Source organism: Ipomoea nil, unplaced genomic scaffold (assembly GCF_001879475.1).
Source record: "Ipomoea nil cultivar Tokyo-kokei standard unplaced genomic scaffold, Asagao_1.1 scaffold1617, whole genome shotgun sequence".
NCBI classification, from domain to species: Eukaryota; Viridiplantae; Streptophyta; class Magnoliopsida; order Solanales; family Convolvulaceae; genus Ipomoea; species Ipomoea nil.
The window spans coordinates 263,579-287,103 of record NW_017618045.1 but is presented as its reverse complement, the minus strand read 5'-3'; the positions used below and the strand labels follow the sequence as shown (position 1 = coordinate 287,103).

Here is a 23,525-nt window from a genome sequence, read left to right as displayed (position 1 = left end):
TGAGTGTAATAGGATGACTATAGACAGTCTCTATGCCAATTATGGCACAAGGATTGTCATCAAATTTCATTGTTTCTATCACTAACCCTCTAGCCAAATACCAAAGCATAGGATTGCCAGTCCAATCAATATCACCGCTAATTCCCCATACCAAACATAGGATTATTAGTCCAATCTCATCCTAGTCCCCCACAATTTCTTCATTAAAAAAAAAAAAAACAAAACAAACCTACATGTCCAATGTCCAATACCACAATAAGAATGAGTAAAGATAACTTTGTAATATTAATATAGGACATCTGATGCAGTATATTGAATTTTTCATTTGTATACAGACCCATAACTTCACTGTAGACAACAAGATGAAACAATACTGAGATTCAAAAGCTGAAGCGCTCCATCAAAAGAGAGTTAATCAGAGAGGTTGAGAGAGAAGGAAAGAACAAACAAGGCATAAATAAAAGAAAATACAGTTTACTGTATAAAATCCAACTCAGGATAATCAACTGAGCATAACTGCTGGGAATATTTCAAGAATATCAGATAAAAGGACCATACCATTTGTTTCTTTATGAGTTTATCTCTTTCATTCTCAGACATTTCAGCAATTTTCAGTATTGAACTCTCAAGTACAGTTGATCCCTTCTCCCTCTCAGGGTTCTTACTGCAGTGTAATGCCATGCAAACAGAGAAGATTTGCACAAAATGATTCCTAACTATGGCAGGAGGAGGCATACGAACTATCTGCATGCGAGAGAAAGAAAGAGAACAGATAAAGTACGCATCAGCAACAAAGTAATGAACAAAATGCTGAAAATTATAAACTTAAAAAACTCATCAGTTGCAAGAAATCATAATAGTGATCAAAAAGCACTGGCACTATGGAAAATAATAATAATAATAATAATAATAATAATAATAACAAAAACAACAACAATTCCACTAGGTTTCAAGATCACATATTCCCTCTTATCTTTAACAGTCTGAATAGGTCGCCAAGTCTCGCTGTTCAACCCTTCCCCCATGCCCTCAGAGTGCCACGAGTTTTTCAAAGAGGAAAAGATAACAGTAGAAACAACAAGAACTCTACCTTGGCAATCCAATTCAAGTTGGAGGCATCCCCATGTAAGATCAAAGCTGGAAGAAGCCAATGGCAGCAATAATGAATGAAAGTAGTGGGCTCTGCATCCAAGACAAAGAGATCCCTCACCTGGAGTAGACAATTAGTTGGCTAAGAACAGATTACCTACAAGCATTTGGATTTTGGAAACACAAACACTTCAGAAAAGACCCAGTACCTCAACAAGTGCTGCTAAACTTACACCACAATAAACCCAGCAGAAGAGGATTGGCCCAATAAGTTCCTCCAGATACTGCCAAATGTCAATTAAACTCCATAAAAAAATATTTTTAAAAATTGCACACAACCCAGACTTGTAGTATTCAATCTCTCATGAAAAGAAAATAATCAAGCAAATAACCAAGAGGATAGTTTCTATAACCTTTGCCCTGGAAGTATAGTACAGTTGCTTTGACAAATTATCAAGCACAGAACTGATAAGTTCCCTGAAACAAGAGCACATTGCTAAGAAAAATACAGCAGCTAAGGAAAAGCCAGCCAGATGACAATTACATTACCTTTGAGAAGGATCCATAGCAGCAATTGCACATATCATAAAGACAGCCTGTGATATGCAATTCAAACAGCACAAATAGTAAATGCAAGCAAAACCAAAAGCCAAATAATTAGGGAAAGGGAAAATGTAAAGGTAGATATGAGGAAAGATATACATAGTATTAAAGAATACAAAAAGCTATCACATTTAAAATATTGAACATCCAGCAAAACTAACGACATTGAATTTCAATCCACGCATCTAGCTAACTGATTGTCCTTTTATCTTTTAGCAAAGCTATACTATTTTTTATATATTAGTGGGCCAAAACTTCAGAATCTCTGAAACCAAGAATTATGAATCAAAAGCATGTGGAAAAAATACCTCCAGCTCTATTTTCTCACTTTGCAGCACAAGATGCATCAGTGTTATAATTGTTGTTTCCAGGATTTGATGAGGCTGAGGTCCTGCAGCTAAAACGTCATTTGCAGTCACTAGTCTCTCTCTTGAACAAATCACAAGTTTTACGCCAAAATTTGAACTGCAACAGGAAATTTATGTACTTAAGAGGTTTAAGATGTGTCAAAAAAAAAGTGAACAAAGAATTAAAAGCTGCAATTGGCTAAAAGGAAATTCCAACTAAAGCAAGGGCAGATATCAAAGCGAAATTATAAACAGAGGATCACCAAAAGGATAACAAAATAAATAAAAATAGAAATATTTATTAAGCAAGAATTTTGGATTTCCAGAACTAGGTTAGCGTAGAAAATTTTTCATGTTTAAATATCTCAATACACAACCCAAAATAAAAATAAAAAATAAAATAAAATAAAATAAAAGCATCCTGTAAATGAACCAAACATATCAACTGTAGAAGATAATGTTTATTGAAGACAGTACAATAACAACAAAGAAAAAATACACAAAAGATGAAAGATATAACAGCAATAGGGATTAATAGTAGGATTTAAGAGGAACGTTTTGGAAGTGTATTTACATAAAAATCAAATTTCACAACATTTACTAGCAAACATAAAAATCTAGTGCATAAAGAGTCTCCTATATAAGAACAACACTTAATGAAGCTAATTTTTTTCTAATTGGTAAGGGGACCAACAGGATCACTACAGTATTTGAAAAATTATTTTCCATCAATGATAATTAAGTTCGCTATACAATTCTCAGCATACACCTCAAACTATCCTTGCTAACAAGCAAAGGGGAACCATTCGCTATTTCACCATAACTGATCAACTTGCAAACTCCCCACTCATAATACCAGCATGTCACAGAAAGCCATGGCACATTCCTAGTAAATCAGAAGATGATGAAGCTGCAGCTCAATCAGAACTGCCATGCATCCACCACTTTTCTCTCCACATATGTTGCCTAGTATCATGTTAAAAAAGTATAAACATCTACTAATGAAAACAAAATGGAGAATGGATTTAAAAAAATAGAGGAAAAAGGGTCAAATTGGACCCCTAAGTCATCCGGATAGTGCAATTAGGTCCCCTAAGTAAAAAAAGCTCCATTCAAATCTCCTAAACCTGTAAAATTGTTCAATTGAGTCCAAATTAACTTGTATAGCAGGTTAATTCTTTCCAGGCTTGACACTTGTCATTTTTAAAATATTTAAAAAAAAAAAAAAAAAACTTTTTATTTATTTATTAAATTTTTAAAAAAAAAAAACAGCCGGTGGCTGCCTCCTTCACGGCTGTCCGGCAAGGCCAGATATCTGGAACTCGTTCCAGACGGCCATGGTTGTCCAGGGCAGTCCCCAGACAGCCATAGACAGCCATGTCCGTCTAAAAAAAATTCAATTTTTTTTAAACGGCCATAACTGTCTAGGGACAGCCCCGGACAGCCATGGCTGTTTGGAACGAGGGCGGTGGCCATGGCCGCCACCCTCGTTTCAGATTGTCCAGATCTGGAAGACGGCCGTAATTCTTTAACAGCCATGGCTGTCCATGAAGGAGGCAACCACCGGCTGTCCGGCGTGTCCTCCTTTTTTTCCCGTTTATAATTTAATAAATAAATAAATAAATAAGTTTTTAAAAAGTTTAAAAAACAAAAAACAAAATATATATATATATATATATATATATATATTTTATTTTTTTTTTAAATGACACGTGTCAAGCATGGGAAGAATTAACCTACTATACTGGTCGATTTGGACTCAATTGAACAATTTTACAGGTTCAAGGGATTAGAATGGAGCTTTTTTTTACTTGGGGGATTTAGTTGCACTATCCGAATGACTTAGGGCAGTTAGGGGGCCAATTTGACCCTTTTTCCAAAAATAAAAAATAAAAAATTTAACTGTGTGATTGTGTTCTATCCTGCATTTCTGGCAAATTCAAATATGCAAACACAGCCAAAAAATCAAATTGTAATAAATGCAAACATCCAACACTAATGTACAATGTACTGACCAAAAGTGGCCAAGAGGGAATATGGAAAAACACATTGCATAGAAACAAATATGCATCTTCATGCTGCCAAACTGGGAGCATTTAAGTGAGGAATAGTATACTGGCACCCCAAGAAGAAAGGCAAGATCACAATTGTATGGATCTATCTCCAAAGTTGCAGAGCCTTGAAGGCCAGAAGCAGTAAGTATATTCACAAAACAGATATTATTAAAATAAAATAATAATAATATTATTACTACAATTACAATAATAATAGTTAATACTTAGGGTAGAAGCCTACCATATGTCCTGGAAAAGTTCAAAGTGGCCATCCCATGTTTGGAAAAGGACACCAATCCGTTGGGCAAGGAAGAACCTAACTCGATAATCATTATCACGAAGCATCAGCAGCAGCTTTTCAATCAAGGACTGCACAAGTTTACAAAAGAAATCATCTATCAAAATTTTTTTTCGAAATAAATAATTAAATTAAAAAGGAAAACAAGTTATACTTCCTTCAAATACATCTATTAACTCAAAATTGATAATAACCTGACCAACTTGAGGATCTAACAATATGAAATTACAAATGCAGTCAATTTGCTTAGTGCGGCCACGCCAGTGGAAGGAATCATTTTCTGTCATTTTGCTAACTAATTCCCGAAGAGAGATCATGCCCTGCAAGCACAATTGAAGACAGTATTTATTTACATATAATGTTTTCAAATGCATAAAGAGCAGCAAAGTCTTAATTAGGATGAGTCATGGAAACTAGTTTGGGCTGGAACTGGTTGCTCTAGCGTCAGGACTACACCAATCCAGAAACTGGATCTAGTCTGAAGGTCCAAGGCCACTGAAACAGAATGGACTAGCCCAGGACCAACCCGAACAGAGACCAATTCAGGTCTCAGGACCAGTTACCAAACTAGTTCTGAGCATGCAAATCAATTCTCTAATTCATTCTCTAGTCTCTTTCAATTCTCTATCAATTTCATTTATGTTGGCCAACATTACAAATTGCTATAACAGGAGTTCCAAATTCAATATTGAAGTTAGAAGATATAGCATTTTAGAAAGAATAGAGCTACATGGGTATTTGAACAAATAGGCCTAAAACTTTGCATTCCCAACACCCCTCTCAAGCTGGAACATAGATGTTGACCACACCTAACTTATGACACCCACAGTAAAATATCTAGTATTGTTAAACAAGAGGCTTGGTACACTGTTTGCAGAAATGGTGACAATCTTCACATTCTTCGGTCATTCACAACCATTTCATCCCCAATCACTACATGCCCCTCTAAAACTATGGCCTCCATTTCTACCTCCATAATATCTACTACAAATATTACCGTATGAGAAAAGAAGAATGAATCTATTGATAATATCTCCCTGGAAATGCGATATCCTTAGGTGTTGAAAACTCTTGAGAACAAATCTGGAAAGAACTCTAAATACTAGCCAACCAATAACTAAGACCTAATCACATGATACTCCTTCTGTAAGCATAGATCCAGCTAAATAATAGTAACTTCTCAACTTCAGTCTTCATTTTTCACACATCTAGAAATACACATAGCAGCACATAATAACCCATAACATGGTGTTATCCCTTCTGACAAGGATGATGAACCTCTTATGAGTCATGGCGGATGGCATAGCTTATTCAAATTACTAAAGCTTGAGGGCCTCCCACGAAACAAATGTGATAGCTCATTTAGAATATTACCTTCCTACTAATGCAATTCACAATCCAAGAAAATAGTAATTTATCCTCATCCAAGTATCCAACCAAACTAATGCAGCCTTATTATCAATTGCACATGTCTCAGTAAATGCTTCTTGTGGAAATATTAGAATTGATATGTGAAAATATTTGATTGATATGCATATATTCATAGGATCTGTAATTAGTGATATGATTTTATTCTTTCCTAGTTTAGTGATCCTTTTTATTTACTTTCCCTGATTATAGGATTCTCTTCCCTATAATCAATCTTCTTCTTTGTATAAATTAGGGCTTGTATTTTCCAATTGAAAAGTAGAACTATTCAGAATTTCTTACATGGTATCAGAGCCTGACTCTAAACCCTTAGCTCTTCTCTATCCTCCCTCACCAAATCTCTCCAGCAACTATGTCTAAACCTATTGAAACCCTTCCAGTTGATTCCTCACTGTTAGACGGGTCATCACATCCTTCTCACTCGACTATCACAAATCATCTTAACCTTCCTCAAGTCCTTGCTTACCGTGAATTTTCCAGCAAGTCTCACGATAATGTGGCTGCAACCTCTGAAACATCACCCAATGAAGTCAGTCCTTTCTCAAAAATTAAGCTTGAGGCGCTGCAAAGGCTTTTTGGGCAGATATCTGTTGCACAACAGTCAATCCCACCTTCCGCTGAAGCACATGTTAGTATGATGAGTCATCAAGGTACCACTTCTCACGCATTTGCTGCAAATTCTAATAACACAAGTCCTTGGATTGTGGATTCCGGGGCATCTGACCATATGTCAGGTGATTTAAAGGTTTTTCATACATTCAAACCTTGTACCAATCCCACCACGATCAGAATTGCTGATGGATCCCTCTCTAACGTGATAGGAACAGGATCTGTCAAATTAACTGATGAACTTTTTCTTTCATCTGTTCTCTTTGTTCCTAAATTAAGTTGCAACCTTCTTTCCATCAGTAAACTCACTAGAGACATGAATTGTGTAACTAAACTCTATCCTAAGCTTTGTGAATTTCAGGTTGTGGGCTCGGAGAAGGTGATTGGCAGTGCTGAAATTTGCGATGGTCTCTATATTCTCAAAAACACTCCTGAAAATAAACATTTCCCCAAGTCAAATTATGGTTTCAATTCTGTTTCTGTCTCCAATGAGAGTCTAGTCATGTTGTGGCATTTTCGCCTTGGACATCCAAATTTTGTTTATCTTGAAAAACTGTTTCCTGGTTTATTTATCAATAAAAAACCCAAGTTTTTTCATTGCGAAGTGTGTCAACTTGCAAAACATACTCGAAGCATTTATTCAAGCAATCCTTACAAACCTTCTCAACCTTTTTCGTTGATACATAGTGACATTTGGGGGCCTTCAAGTGTGAAAAATGTTAATGGTTCTAGATGGTTTGTATCCTTCATTGATGACCACACTAGGACCACATGGACTTTCCTCATGAAAGAAAAATCAGAAACTGCATCAATTTTTAAAGCTTTTCATTCCATGATTCAAAATCAGTTCAAACAAAAAGTCAAAGTTTTGAAAACTGATAATGGGACAGAATACTACAACTCAATTCTTGGTCCATACTTGTTAGATCAGGGAATTGTCCATATTAGTTCCTGTGTCAACACCCCTCAGCAAAATGGAGTGGCTGAGAGAAAAAATAGGCATCTCCTTGAAGTCTCTCGGTCCATCATGTTTTCAAATCATGTGCCTAAACACTTTTGGGGGGAAGCTGTACTTACTGCCACTTACCTCATAAACCGTATGCCTAGTAGTGTCTTAAAGTTCAAGACACCATGATCTTTGTTATTACAAGCATTCCCTCACCTCTCAGTTTTTTCCTCGGAATTGCCACTCAAAATTTTTGGTTGTACTGCTTTTGTCCATATCTATGATCACAAAAGAACAAAACTTGACCCCAAATCACACAGATGCATCTTCATTGGGTATTCTAATACTCAAAAGGGGTACAAATGTTACTCTCCAGTCACAAAAAGAGTTTATCATACTTTGGATGTCACTTTTTTTGAACACCAATCATTCTTTCCCAAATCTGGTATTCCGGGGGAGCATTTGAGCGAATATCAACTTTGGGAAACACTTCAAGATAATCAGGCTACCTTTCCCTCACCTAATGTCCTACCATACCAGCATCAACCTACTCCAACTCAACCTGATTTATCACCTGCATCATCCAATTCTCTATTACCTCTTTCATCAGATGTGACTCCAGAAAACATGGTCAATCACCCGCCATCCTCTCTTCCTACAATCAACCCATCTTCGCCTCTAATAAACAACCATCCATCCTCAGAAAACACTCTACCAAATTCACCTCCTCAAGCACCAGAACTCCGTGTTTATAGAAGGAGAAAACTTCAAAATATAGAGGCTAACATGCAAAGCCAGGACTGTTCAAACACACATTCGAGCTTACTTGACCTTGAAAATCATGAAGGTAAGGACTCTATGACCCATGAGTTGGTATCTACTGCTATTGATGATCTTGATTTGCCTATTGCTCAACGAAAGGGTGTTAGAACATGCACTAGTCACCCAATAGAAAGGTATGTTGCTTATGGGAAATTAACTCCTATGTATCGAGCCTTTGTTGCCTCTCTTGACCTTGTCCAGATTCCCACAAACATCTACGAGGCACTAAGAGATCCCAAATGGAAGGTTGCTGTCAATGAGGAAATAAATGCTCTTGAGAAGAATGGTACATGGCGTCTTGTTGAGTTACCTCAAGGAAAACATGCAGTTGGATGTAAGTGGATTTTCACTGTCAAGTATAATTCAGATGGGAGTATCAACAGATTCAAAGCTCGGTTGGTTGCCAAGGGGTTCACTCAATCATATGGTGTTGACTATCAAGAGACCTTTGCTCCTGTTGCCAAACTCAATACAGTAAGAGTTTTATTATCACTTGCTGTGAATTGTGATTGGCCTTTATATCAGCTGGATGTAAAAAATGCATTCTTAAATGGAGAATTGGAAGAAGAAGTTTATATGGAAATTCCACCAGGTTTGAAAAAGAACTCCAATGGACGACTGGTATGCAAACTACAAAAATCTCTCTATGGCTTGAAACAATCACCTCGGGCATGGTTTGATAGGTTTGCAAAGTCAATTGTAAAATTTGGATACACTCAGTGTCAAGCTGATCATACCCTGTTTGTTAAAATCTCTTCAACAGGAAAGCTAGCAATTCTCATTGTCTATGTGGATGACATAATCCTAACTGGAGATGATTCAGGTGAGATTTCAAACCTCAAGAAGTTTCTTGCATCAGAATTTGAGATCAAAGATCTAGGATTCCTCAAATACTTTCTTGGGATGGAGGTAGCTCGATCTAAGGAAGGGATTGTTATATCTCAACGAAAGTACATCCTAGATCTTCTAAACGAAACTGGAATGCTTGGAAGTAAGCCAGCAGATACTCCAATGGACCCTAACTTAAAAACAAATCGGAGTGGGGAACCAATTCCAGTAGAGAGGGGGAGCTATCAAAGATTAGTGGGAAAACTAATTTATCTCTCCCACACCAGACCTGATATTGCTTTCTCTGTTAGTGTTGTAAGTCAACATATGCATAACCCTAATGAGGAGCATTTGGAAGCTGTTTATCGTATTCTAAGGTATCTCAAAATGACACCAGGTCTTGGTTTGCACTTCAGAAAACATGACAACCGAGACCTAGAAGTCTACACGGATTCTAGTTGGGCAGGAGAGTTGACTGATAGACGATCGATTAGTGGTTACTGTACCTATGTATGGGGAAATCTAGTCACTTGGCGCAGCAAAAAACAGTCAGTTGTCTCTCGGAGTAGTGCAGAATCAGAATACCGTGCACTGGCATTAGGTATATGTGAGGGGATGTGGATTAAAAGGTTGTTGAATGAGTTGAAAATTGAAGCTCCTACATCTTTCAAATTGTACAGTGATAGTCAAGCTGCCATCAGCATTGCTAAGAACCCGGTTCATCACGATAGAACAAAGCACGTTGAAATAGACAGGCACTTCATTTATGAGAAGGTGAATTCGAGGATCATTGAACTCAACTACATTCCTACAAAGAAACAGATTGCCGACATCCTTACGAAGGCTCTACCTAGAAGGAGCTTTGAAGAATTCAATTCCAAGCAGGGCTTGTATAATATATACAACTCAGCTTGAGGGGGAGTGTGGAAATATTAGAATTGATATGTGAAAATATTGGATTGATATGCATATATTCTTAGGATCTGTAATTAGTGATATGATTTTATTCTTTCCTAGTTTAGTGATCCTTTTTATTTACTTTCCCTGATTATAGGATTCTCTTCCCTATAATCAATCTTCTTCTTTGTATAAATTAGGGCTTGTATTTTCCAATTGAAAAGTAGAACTATTCAGAATTTCTTACACTTCTCCTTTCTTAAGCCACACGTTCACTATTACCAAGAATTTCTGCTTTCCAAAGTTTGACCTATCAGCCTCTTGCAATGTCTAATGTCTATCAATTTAGAGTGCATAAAAACAGTCACCAGACTTTTCTCTTCAGTTGTAATAGTTGCTTGTCACAGATTATTTTTCAACTACCCAAAATTCAAAGATTTTCACCTACCAAAAATTCACAAAAATCACTCAAAGAACAGAAAACAGAGAGTACTCAACTATCCACAAATAGACTATAATGCTTCTCAGTACACTACTACAGTTGGTATGCAGGCACGCAGCACTAGTAAATAATAGTGAACACATGCCCAAATAACTAAATCACAAATTCAACCACTAACGCAGCATAATCATCACACAACTCACTGATGGGTATCACTTATGTGTGTGTAATGAGTCCTTTTAGGAATGTCAACGGGGTGGGGTGGGGTGGGGCGGGGGACGTATCCCCTGTCCTCTCCCCCGACATTCTCCCCCATTCCCCGTCCCTGCCCCCATCCCCGCTGAGGACGGAAAATAATCCCCATCACCTTCCCCACAGGGATCAACCAGGTGCGGTGATTCCCCAACCTAGCAAAAGTTTATCAAAAATTTATGTTTTATAATGTTTTATTTTGTTATAGAATATTCTGTGAGATTAAGTATCCTACATACTAGGAAACTGAAGATTAGGGTTTCTGATCTATGGAAACTGATTACCATATCAGTTGCTCCCTAGCTTGTATTTAAAGGGTGGTGGACTAACCCTAAGAAGTGTGAGACAAAGAGTTCTTCACAAAGGTATTCTTCTCTCAGTCTATTAACATTTTTTATTTTTATTTTTATTTTTTCCTTTGGAAAGAATTATGAATTTATCACAACCTCATTTCTTTACCTTCAACCACTAGCTAAAATTAATACCCCATTCTCACCATTTTTTTAAAAACTCATCTTTTATTGGTTAATGTTCTCACATGTCCTCTATATACATAGTACATACATACATACACACATATATAAATAAATAAATAAATAAATATATATATATATATATACATATACACACACACACATATATATATATATAAAAGGTACCGGGGACAGGGCAGGGCAAGCAGGATATTCCCCGTCCCCAACGGGGAATGAAAATCTCCCCCTATCCCCACCCCCGTTCCCCGAAATTTGTCCTCATCCCCATTGGGGCAGGGAATCAGGTTCCCCCATTGGGTACAGGGGTAATCGACATCCCTAAGTCCTTTATACTCTGATACCACATAATTTTGTAGGAAAAAGAAAATGTATTGATCAAGCTTATTTGTTAGTTAATTTCACCTGGGAGTTACACAAGTATTTAGACAAATAGGCCTAACACTTCATACATGATACACCCCCACTCTTCATTAAACTAAAATATTAAATAATCCAAGAAAATGCCTCAAATATTCTAGCCTTTCGTTACCTACGAAAATAGTGTCCATGATTTAATCAAATACTAAAGGCACTTAAAGGAAAACAAGGATCAAAATAAAATATGGGAAGCCGGGTATCATTTTACAGTAAAAGATACACTGGGCACACCTGTTCTGCTACCTTCTCCCTTAAACATGAAGCATCACTGTTATCCTTTGCAACAGTGTCCAAAGACAACAGACTTTGCAGCAAAGTGCAGATGGAAGCTAGTATACTTAGCCTTGGGAGTTTGACATCTGCCTGCATGTCTACAATAACACTCATTGATGCAACCTGTGGGGGTAATAGTCAAAACAACAATTAAAATCTCATGATAGAAGTAACTTCACAGCCTAATTTCTTAACAAACAATAACCAGTATGAAAGAACCAGATTACCAATTCTAAAAACTTCCTTGATGAAGACCAGTGAGCATGTTGACAAAGACTCTGTATAATCTTCTCCCGCACCTAAAAACATACTTTGATTATTACACTATATAGATGAAATTTACTTTTTATATATGATTAAAAAATATCTTAGCTAGGGACTAGTATACCCTTGGATCACTTTCTTTCTGCAATAGATCAAATAAGATATCCCATGTAGCAACAGGCAAAATCAAGAAAAATTTTGAAAGAAGTGATATGATTTCCATCCTTTGATGTACTGGTGAAACGGCAATTCCAGTTGAAGCTTTCCCATCAAAAGTTACAATATCTGCATCCTTAGAACTGGTATCCATATCCAATTCCATGTCAATTATTACACTCTTCCTACTAATCAATGGGTGAGAATCTTGTACAGAACCAGAGGCAGTAATGGCAGGAGGGTCTGGCTGAGAAAAAAGGTTCCTTCCACTATTAGTACATCCTTCATAAAGTTTAGCCAGAGTCTTCAGAAGTCTCTCAATAGATTGAATGATGGAAGTTTGTACAACATCAATGCCATTTCTGTTGTGCAGTTCACCAAACAGTGGAGAGTGAAAAAAACTACTAAAAGAAACCATAATAATCTCCATGCTATTAAAAATGGAAATTGATCCCAAATTACAACAAATAATGTCATCACAAGTCTTCTCCATAATAGAGATAGCATGATCCAAAAATTTCAACAGGTATTGGCCTAGATTGGAGAGGAAAGTCACATTTTCTGTTATCCTGCAAGAAGGAAGGAGCACATTATATAATGCAGGTAGAAATACTAGTATACCAATTACCATGGAACTGGAATTAGCATTATCCATAAAGCAGGGAGCACAACATTTTAGTGAAAGAGGGAACGAGATTGAAATTAAATGTCCCGAAAAGATGCAACTAACTTGTAATCTGCCACTTATGCATACAAACATTAACACTCATCACAAGTCACGAGGAGAAGCTACTTTTATCCAACCATATAATATACAAGAAGAAAATAAATGGGATATCAAACAGAACATTTGAGTCAGATGGAATTTAAGGGAAACATCATAAAAGACAGCACAATTGTGCATTGGACAAAAGAGATATTCAAGCAAGGAAGTCCAAATACATGTTAAGCATCCACAAGTATACATAAGACTTCATATGGGGAAAAGAAAAATATAAGGGCATAGTGAAACTTATTGAACCATGCAATATGTAAAATCTAATATAGCATAGACCCTGTAATATATGAGTTGTACATGAATTAGATAAAAGAGTGCAAATAAAGATTAAAATTGCAGGACAAAGCAAAACTTATTGAACTATGGAGATATGTAGGATCCAGATATAGGACTGACCCTGTAATATATGAGTTGTACATGAAATTAGATAAAAGGGCACAAATAAATATGACATCTGACAGAAGCATCCCTTCAAACTCGTTATCATTCATTGCTTCCAAGATGTAATTTTGCATTTCATGACAAAGTGGATCTCTAACTTGTCGTGGAAGGCGTATACTTTGGTGGCATGGGGATTGAATGTCCTGAAATTTTTGACAAAATAGCAGGCAGTTAATAACAGCTAGAATAGAACATAAAGTACTTTTACCAATAGAAGATAAAGAGAAAAGTAAACTATGTGTTTTCACCTTGTAACCAGATTCCTCACCAATCTTTGCGAGGACTCCAACAGAGCACTCAAAAAATTCATGTGGACATCCATCCTCATATTCCTGAACCTATCACTTTCAGAAGTTCAGTATCTGAAGAAAATTATAAATCATCATTTATAATTGCTATAGCATGAATAGAAGGAACCCAAACTGAGGAATACCTTTGCTGTATCATTCGCAGCCTCAGGAACATAGTATAACGGAGAAATAAAACCTTTTCTGGGCAAAGGAGAATAACCTACACAAAGTACATATACAGCTGCTGGCAACATGGCAACCAATTGTTCATTCAGCACAAAGGATTCCTATAAATAAATAAAAATAAATAAAAAATAAATAAATAAAGAATCTGTCAAATAACATCAAATATGTTGATCCAATTTACTTTCATCAACATAGTATTCAAACAGTTAGAAATATAGTTCGTCAAAGGTTGGTTTCGATTGTCACCCTTCAGTTGAAAATATAAATCAAAGTTAAGTGATATAGCATGTAATAATACAATCTAAAACAAAGTCAAACCTTAGAGAAAGGCAATGCCAAAACAGCCCTTAGAAGACTCTGTCTGAGATACAAAACGTCTTTAAGGTCACTCTACACAGTACACAGAAAAAAAGTCAAATATCAAACTTAGAAAAAAAATGACGTACATATCCCAAAATAAGTTCAGCAAAAAATTGCTTCTCAGCAGAAAAAGGAACAGTTGTTACAGCTAGCAAGCAAAAGAAGTACTACATATAAAGAATATAAAGAATATAAAGAAATGTCATAACCACATAATAAATATTTCCCCCAAAGATCTAAAGCACACATGATGGCCAACCCTCAAAAATATAGCCAACTGGCTGTAAATCCCCACTAAGCTGCAACTAAAAACTCCATACTGAACCCCATATTAAGAGAGAATCTTAGAGAGCACCCAAAGCCTTTACAAAGACTTATACAAAAACACTACTTATGCACAGTAGAGGCTATACAAGAATAGAGTTTTCTCCCCATTCTGCGGACACTTAATATTAATGCATTGAGGAAAGTGCAATTAGGTATATAAACTTTTATATTTCAGATTTCAAAATATGTGTAATATATGAGTTTCAAATATAAGAATAGCACTTCCAAACATGAACAACTGAACTGTTAGAAAAGTCTAAACTGAAAGGTGATCAAGGGATAGGATAACTCACTTGAGATCCTCTCCGCGAAAAATAACATGAAATGAAGTATAAAACAGATCTGGAGAAAAGAAACAAGCATAAATTGGATGGAAAACAGTACTTAAGAGAACAGTATCCCTATGAGGACATCTTGCCAAACATATACCACAAATGTATGATATAACAAAATTCATTCATTTCAATAACAAAAACATTATGGAGAATGTTATAATCTAAGATTGGGCAAAGGTCACTCAACTGGGCTATAATGCACATGGGTCAAACCACACTAAAAGACTGATCCAATCAATTAGCTAGCCTAACCTATAGCCTTAAAAACCCATATATTCTATCTTATTTTATCAATGTGGGACTCTTAACAGAGTATAACAATAACTCAAACACAAATTAAAATCCACTATCACACACACTATAGGCTAACAATCACGTCCTTTTCCCTTTTTTCTAGATCTAAAAACTAAAGCAAAATCAAAAAGGGGTAAGCATATAAATGTTAATATGCAATTCGTATAGAACTTGGCATGTCAAATGTGAATACGTCCAAAAGTAAAACAAGCCAGAAATTTTCAAATCTGATTGCTGTGTTGCTAACTTCAGTGTTTTCTCTCTAAAGTATTGCTTAAAATAGAAAGTCAGCGTGTTGGGCTTTATCTCCATTCCTAAATTTTTCATGTGTCCAAAACAGTGCAAGCTCCCTGTTTTGTCAGATGTACGTATTTGCAAATTATATTTCAAGACATTTCTCTGTTTTATCTTGTGGCCAACAAACACTCAACTAACTCTTACTCCTAATAAAGTTTAGGAATGCAAAGTTGCTAACATCCTATCCTATTATAATTGAATAAAGCATAACATTAATGAAAAATTAAATGTATCACCTGATTATGAAAGCAAAAGAAGAAAAACTCACGTTGATGGCAACCGTTTAAAGAACCGAAGATCCCATAAATCTTGGGGTACTATAAATGCATTTATTGTATCCTAAGACATGAAAGAAAAGAGTTTAGAAACCAACTCCAATACATGCTCAAGGAAGAAACAGGCAGTTATTCAATAAAGTTAGAAAGAACTTACACTGAGAATTATGTTACCAAGGAGCAGCAATGCAGCATCCACCTGCATATCTCAACCCCAACCCCACCCAAAAAATAATTTTAAAAAATAAAAATAAAAACTGTTAGAAAAGTGTTCACTTTAAGATGAAAGAGTTTCAACTGAAATCTACATTAAAATTTAAAACAAAGACAATATAATGTGCTTGAATTTTAAATGATGACAACACTGGTTGCACCTTCCAGTACAGCAGTACCTGAAAATAAAACCTATCAAATACGAATTTTAAAAATATAATACACCCAGAACTTACAACTGCAGGGACAGTACTGAATGTAGGCAAGCCATGTATTAGACAGCTCCATATCATGTGCCAACTTTTGTCACACTGCAAAGTTTCAGGAAAAGTAAGTTGACAAATCTTTTTGTTGGTTTAAAATAGACAGTGCCATAAGACGTGCCAACTTCTCCTTCTGTATTCTTTTTGTTTTTTTTTTGATTGGTTTAAAAAAAAAAAAAAAATTGAGAAGAAAGACCCAAGAAACTGAAAAGGCATTGATACTAAAGAGTATTCATGCGCCCATGAAATAGAAAACTTTCCCTTATGGTTGAAGTATTTACCTATTTGAAAGAACCATCAATCTTCAACAATTCTAATCATGCACATAATAATAAGAGAGTAGTTATACAACAAGTACATCCCAAACTACTGTGATTTCCCATGTGAAGCATCTACAATGAAAATTAGAATTTTCTAAAATCATACTCAGACATGTTGCATTTACTTGGATTCTAGCTCAATATTGAGAATAAATCCAACCACAAAAATTCTAGGGAAATATATTACAAGCAGATTACTAACATTTTTCAAGCATGGTATCAAGCATCTTCTCTATGATCTTACAGTAAGGTCCCAAAAAAGATACCTTGATTGGTTTAGGTGGCTGTGATAACATCTCTGCGCCTGAAACAGGGAATAACAGCAAGCAAGAAAGTCCTTGAAGACTCCTATAAATGCAGAAAAGTCATCAAAAAAAATGCAGAACATATCCTAAATTAAATAAATGTCATGAATGCCTTACCATACATACAACCAGCAGAGAAATAGACATCACACAACACTTCACTAATAAATTAAAAAATATTTAGAACTAAATTTTAATTAGCATTGCGTTGAAGTACACAAAGGCTGTACAAAGAGTGTACAGCAAAAGAATCCAATAACCAGACAAAACACAATGCAAGTTTGAATATATCCAAAAGGTCAATCAAAGAAAGAGCATTGAAAGGAGTTCTCCGTGAGCCCAAAAGAAACAACTATGCATAAGAAGACCTTGGTTTTTTACCCTAAAGGTTGATATGCCCATCAATGCAATGTTTATTTTTTTTCATTCTAAATAAGCCAAAATATGTCCCGACTGAACAGGTGAAGCCTAAATGTTTCATGGAAATAAGAAGTAAATACCGCAATGTCCATAGCAGACCATCATATATATGCTTGGTATTGGCATCATTCACTATCCTGCATAAAAACAAATGTTATTGGAATAAACCACTTTACATATTAAGAGAACTTTCTGCAGTCTATGCATGGCATATACTGGAGCCCAAAAGATCAATCTAGAATTGAATTGTCAAATTACTCTAGCATCAATTACACCTACAAAGCTCAAGGCATTCATACAAAGCACGTACACCAAATTTAAGGATGCATGGTGGCATGTGCACATCAAACAGGTATCAGACACTGACACTCCTCAGAATGCAATAATACACAATGCAAATTCCACATCCTACTTTTCATTTTATATTTCATCTGGACAAAATTGGGGTCAGAGTCATAAATGACTTGAACTAACTATTGATGACTACTAGATGTGAATTTGTCATTCCTTTGACAGACCATATTCATTCCACAATTATTTATTGTATTTCATCTAGATTTTTCTGGAATGTTCTGTTGCTGTGTACGATTGTTGATATAATAACAATGATAAGAATAATAATAATAATAATAATAATAATAATAATAATAATAATAATAATAATAATAATAATAATAATAATAATAATGACCATAATAAAAACTGTGCCCCTAGAGTGTGATATCCCCTAGTCTTTTGTCAATAGCATAACTCGTGTCCGCATAACAATTACAGTAATAATTGCAGTACAAAACAGGTACCATCAAAGAGAAACACTATTTGTGCATTTATAGTGAATTAGTGAGAAAGTTACTACTCCACTATACCAACACTGACATGAGTAAAACATTAACAAGTCACTATCTACTACAGATGCACTAAGATTGTTTTGAGGAATCAAGTACTAAAGAAGGTATAGAAACTTTTAGCGTGTCAATATTGCAGCACAAGGGCATGCAGAAATTTGTAAAACATTCTAATACATTGCAATAGAAATATAGAATAATATTAATATATTTTTACCAGTAGGAAAAAATTTACACTCAAACCTCAACAGGTTATCAGAACAGACCTCTCAAAATTTGCACATATATTCTCAAGCCAATAGATGTAAACATCCCTCTTGATGCGGGTATAGTAATTATGTATGAGATAACAAAAAGCCGCATGCCTGTTCAAACACATCAAGTGAGTTAATAATCAAAATATCAAGGTAAGTCATGTATAACATTAATCAGTCCATTTCATAGAGTATGTTGGTCATTTCAGAAAGAATGTTGGTCATGCATAACATTAATTAGACCATTTCAGAATTCAGAGAGTATGTTGGTCATTCACAAAATGTTTCTCTTACTATTGGCAGTTGTAAAATCAAACACTCTAGTCCTATTTTTGTATATTGTTAATCACATTTTTTAGAATCAAAAGAAAAGATTCGAATAGGGAAAGAAAAGGCACAAGTGGTTAATAAATGATAATCAAGATACATCCTTTTGATTCAAATGATGTGGAGAAGTTCCAGAACAAAATACACTCTCAAATCCAAAAAAATATATGGGTATAGGAGAGGGTAAACTCCTTCCTAAATGACCCTGCATTGCAGGTCCGGTGGGTGAGAGAATATGTCATTATGAAAAGCCTTCGGTATACAAACAGTTGACATAAGTCCATAACTCTTGCAGCAGCACCATTTATCAGTAATGCCACACCAGCAAAAGGAGTAAGCTTCAAGTAAACAAGAGAATTAACTCCAGAGTATAGATTGCAATACAACTACTTGAGAAGTCTATTCTCTTGGTGGCGTGGTGCAAAGAAGGGTCTATAAATGGGATGCAGGAATTCATAAACTTTTGGAATAATGCTCAAATAGGCCACCAAACTACACGAAAAATTGCAATTGGGTTATTCAACTCTTTAAAAAAAAAAAAAAAAAAAAAAAAAAAAAAAAAAAAAAAAAAAAAACTGCAATTGGGTCCTTGAACAGTCCAAAATCATGCAATTAAACCAAAATTGACTTGTTCCTCCGGTTATTGCTTGTTGAGAAAGATGTAGAAGATGTTATTGTATTACTTGCTTGTCTCAATGGGGAGACAACAGATAAATATATACAGACTAAGAGACACAATCCTACATAACTTCAACAGCTATATTTCTACAGACACAACTTTTGTGTTTCAACACTCCCCCTCAAGCTGAAGCATGTATATCATATGCACCAAGCTTGTTACAAATGTATTCAATCCTATGACTTCTTAAAGCTTTAGTAAATATATCAGCTAATTGATTATTTGAGCCTACAAAAGATGTAGTAATATCTCCAGACGTAACTTTGTCTCGAACAAAATGGCAATCAATTTCAATGTCTTTTGTTCTTTCATGAAAAACTGGATTTGATGCAATATGCAAAGCTGCTTGGTTATCACAAATGAGCTTCATGGACTCCTTTGTACAAATCTGCAGTTCGGTAAGGAGGTTTTTCAACCACACAAGTTCACATGTTCCAACAGCCATAGATCGATATTCAGCTTCTGCACTTGATCGAGCAACAACATTTTGCTTTTTACTTTTCCAAGAGATTAAGTTTCCACCAAGAAATATACAATATCCAGATGTTGATTTTCTATCCCATGCACCTGCCCAATCTGCATATGTGTACCCAACAATTTCAAGGTTTCCATGGTCTTTGTATAACAAACCAGTGCCTGGAGATTTTTTTAATATATCGTAAAATCCGAATGGCAGCTTCCCAATGACTTTCACGTGGAGATGCCAAGAACTGACTAACAACACTTACCGCAAAAGAGATATCAGGTCGAGTTACAGTTAAATAAAGTAATCTTCCAACCAATCGTCTATATTTTCCCGGATCTTGGATAAGCTCCCCCTGGTCTGGTAGGAGTTTGATATTTGGATCCATAGGAGTGTCAAGAGGTTTACAATTCATCATACCTGTGTCCTCTAGTATATCCAATGCATACTTTCTTTGTGATATGCAAATTCCTTGCTTGGATTGTGCTACTTCAATTCCCAAAAAGTATTTTAACTTCCCGAGATCTTTTGTTTCAAAATGTTGGAATAGATGTTGTTTCAACAATTGTATTCCTTCAACATCATCTCCTGTAATGACAATATCATCAACATATACAACAAGATAAATGTTCTTACCATGCTGATGTCTATAAAAGAGGGAATAGTCAACTTTGCTTCGATTTAAACCAAAATTTTGCACTACTATGTTGAACCGTCCAAACCAGGCACGAGGAGATTGTTTTAGACCATAGAGAGAACGTTTGAGCTTACAAACCAAGTTACTCTCCCCCTGAGCAACAAACCCAGGAGGTTGCTCCATGTAGACTTCTTCCTCTAAATCTCCATGCAGAAAGGCATTTTTAATATCTAACTGATGCAAGGGCCAATGATGAACGGCAGCCATAGAAAGAAAGATTCTGACCGAAGCAATTTTAGCTACTGGTGAAAAGGTGTCAGTGTAATCAATCCCAAAAACATGTGTATATCCTTTGGCTACCAGTCGAGCTTTAAGTCTATCAACCTGTCCATTGGGCCCAACTTTCACAATATAGATCCATCGGCAACCAACAATTGTTTTACCTTCGGGTAATGGAACTAACTCCCAAGTCCCCGATGAATGAAGAGCAGCCATTTCATCAACCATAGCCTGACGCCAATCAGGGTGGGAAAGGGCTTCTTTAATAGATTTAGAGGCAGAAACAGAAGATAAACATGTGATAAAAGCACTATATGAAGGTGAGAGTCGATCATATGAAATAAAATTGTATATGGGAAAGGGATTTCGTGATGACCTGTTACCTACACGACTTGCAATGGGAGAGCTTGTTGCCGGAACCGGGTTCGAGGGCATAGATAGCTCAAGAGATGAATCAGTTGGGATTTCATCGATTTGAACTGTCGCGGGTGGTCGAGAGCGGCGACGATAAGTGTAAGGAAAGGGGGTAACACTGTTGTTTTGTAAAGGAGGTTCAGTAGGTGAGGGACTAGAATTTCTAGGTGATGACGGATCTTGAGGTAAATGTACCTCGGTCCCTCCTTGAAAAGTAGGAACAGGAAGAACATCAGGAAAATGAGAGATGGAGGTCGGTAAACTAGACGAAAAGAAAGGTGTGGATTCAAAGAAAGTAACATCAGAAGATACATAAAATCGATGCTTATCAGGGGAATAACATCTGAAACCCTTTTGCAACCTAGAGTACCCAACAAACATGCATTTTAAGGATTTTGGGGAAAATTTATCACGCCCTGGGGTAGTGTCCCGGACAAAACAGGTGCACCGAAAATTTTTAAAGGAAGAGTATGAAGGGGCTTATCGGGAAATAAAATATTATAAGATATCTTACCATGTAAAACAAATGAAGGCATACGATTTATTAAATAACAGGAATGAAGGATAGCATCTGCCCAGAATTCTGGAGGGACTTTATAGTGAAGAATCATGGTGCGGGCTGTTTCAACGAGATGCCGGTTTTTACGCTCAGATACCCCATTTTGTTGTGGAGTATCGGGACAAGATGACTCTTGGAGGATGCCTGCTGAATCAAGAAAGTTAAATAAAGGAGTTGTAAAGTATTCTCCAGCATTATCACTTCGTAAAGTTTTAATAGACACCCCAAACTGATTTTTTATCTCATTAACAAATTTTTGAAGAACATTAAGTACTTCAGAACAGTTTTGCATTAAAAAGACCCATGTACAACGAGAAAAATCATCAGTGAAGGTAACAAAATATTTAAAACCAAGAATTGAATTATAACGAAAAGGTCCCCAAACATCAGTATGAACTAAGGAAAAAGGGAAAGCAGCTCTTTTATTAACACGATTAGGAAACGATGTTCTAGAATGTTTGCCAAGCTGATAGGCTTCACACTCTAGGGTAGATAAGTGAGACAAACTAGGGACAAGTCGCCGTAATTTTTTAAGGCTAGGATGTCCAAGTCGGTCATGGGCAAGGGAAGGAGGAATGGTAGCAATGCAAACTATAAAAGGTTTTGGGGTAGATAATCGATAAAGTCCTTCTGATTCATACCCCGAGCCAATCATCTTCCCCGAACGACGGTCCTGCATAATGACAGAATCAGAAGAAAAAGTGATAGTACAGTCCAAAGATTTTGTAAGTTGATGAACAGAAATTAAATTGAAAGGACAGTTAGGTATATAGAGAATTGAAGAGAGAGGCAAAGTAGGAAAGGGGGAAGCCTTACCAATAACAGTAGCCGTACTCTTGGACCCATTACCGAAAACAATAGATGGAAGGGACTTAGACTTAGTGAAATGAGAAAATAAAGATGAGTTACCAGAAATATGCTCAGAGGCACCTGAATCGATAACCCATGGTCCGCTCAGGCTAGATTGTGATACAACGGCAGTATGAGTTCCATCAGTGTAGGCTGCAGGAGTTAAACCAGAAGCTTTGGGAGTGGCTTTAAATCGAACAAACTCTTCATACTCAGCAGCGGAAATGGTTCGAGAATTTGGTTCCCCAGGTTGAGATTGAGCAACACTTGCTTGGGTACGTACCGGTCTCCCATGAAGTTTCCAACACTGATCTCGTGTGTGCCCAGTTCTATTACAATAATCACACACTCTAGTGTTTTTCTGTCCACCACGATTGTTAGTTCGTCCACGACCTCCTTGTGTGACTAGAGCAGATTGTTCGGTAGTGGATGTGTGAGTACCCGGAATGGAGGTGACCTGCAAGAGCCGTTTGAACAACTCGGTGGTCCCCGGGACAGTGTTGCTTCCAAGAACTTGATTCCGGATGCTTTCAAATTCTGGACCTAATTTTGTTAAGAGAAGTATGACAAAGAATTTCTCTCGTTGGGTAAGTTGCTCTGCGGGTGTACCACCAATAGGCATGAGTGTACCAAACTCAGCAATCAAACTTTGGGCTTTGCCAAGAAAAGTTTCCATATCAATACCATCTTTCTTCAAGTTAACCAAATTGTCAACAACATTATAGAATTGAGAGACATCATTAGTGTACAGAGATTGAGCTTGAGTCCACACCCCGACACATGTCTTAAAGGGCCGGAATAAAGGCAACAATTGTGGAGAAAGAGACTGCCAAAGGAGACTACAAATTTGAGCATCTAACCTTTGCCAAACTGTCTTTTCTTTTTCCGGTATCAAA

General features: G+C 36.3%; 1 protein-coding gene across 5 annotated transcripts in view; it reads right to left on the bottom strand.

Annotated features, from left to right (window-relative positions):
• LOC109191135 (serine/threonine-protein kinase ATM) overlaps positions 1–23,525 on the bottom strand; it is a 55,224-nt gene that overhangs the window by 27,500 nt on the left and 4,199 nt on the right. For 3 of the 5 annotated variants that reach the window (XM_019341712.1, XM_019341713.1, XM_019341715.1), the window contains 22 exons: positions 18,435–18,533; positions 17,404–17,460; positions 16,865–16,946; positions 16,252–16,326; positions 15,960–16,001; positions 15,796–15,866; positions 14,895–14,943; positions 14,233–14,304; positions 13,872–14,015; positions 13,687–13,776; positions 13,394–13,581; positions 12,188–12,788; positions 12,027–12,098; positions 11,758–11,922; positions 4,586–4,711; positions 4,335–4,462; positions 2,001–2,157; positions 1,639–1,685; positions 1,503–1,566; positions 1,299–1,373; positions 1,091–1,210; positions 559–744 (listed from right to left, as the gene is read on the bottom strand). In XM_019341712.1, the coding sequence (XP_019197257.1) occupies positions 559–744; positions 1,091–1,210; positions 1,299–1,373; positions 1,503–1,566; positions 1,639–1,685; positions 2,001–2,157; positions 4,335–4,462; positions 4,586–4,711; positions 11,758–11,922; positions 12,027–12,098; positions 12,188–12,788; positions 13,394–13,581; positions 13,687–13,776; positions 13,872–14,015; positions 14,233–14,304; positions 14,895–14,943; positions 15,796–15,866; positions 15,960–16,001; positions 16,252–16,326; positions 16,865–16,946; positions 17,404–17,460; positions 18,435–18,533 (2,710 nt within the window). Of the gene's footprint in view, positions 1–558; positions 745–1,090; positions 1,211–1,298; positions 1,374–1,502; positions 1,567–1,638; positions 1,686–2,000; positions 2,158–4,334; positions 4,463–4,585; positions 4,712–11,757; positions 11,923–12,026; positions 12,099–12,187; positions 12,789–13,393; positions 13,582–13,686; positions 13,777–13,871; positions 14,016–14,132; positions 14,162–14,232; positions 14,305–14,894; positions 15,309–15,795; positions 15,867–15,959; positions 16,002–16,251; positions 16,327–16,864; positions 16,947–17,403; positions 17,461–18,434; positions 18,534–23,525 lie in introns of those variants that run through there. The other 2 variants (XM_019341714.1, XM_019341716.1) reach the window with 2 other exon arrangements.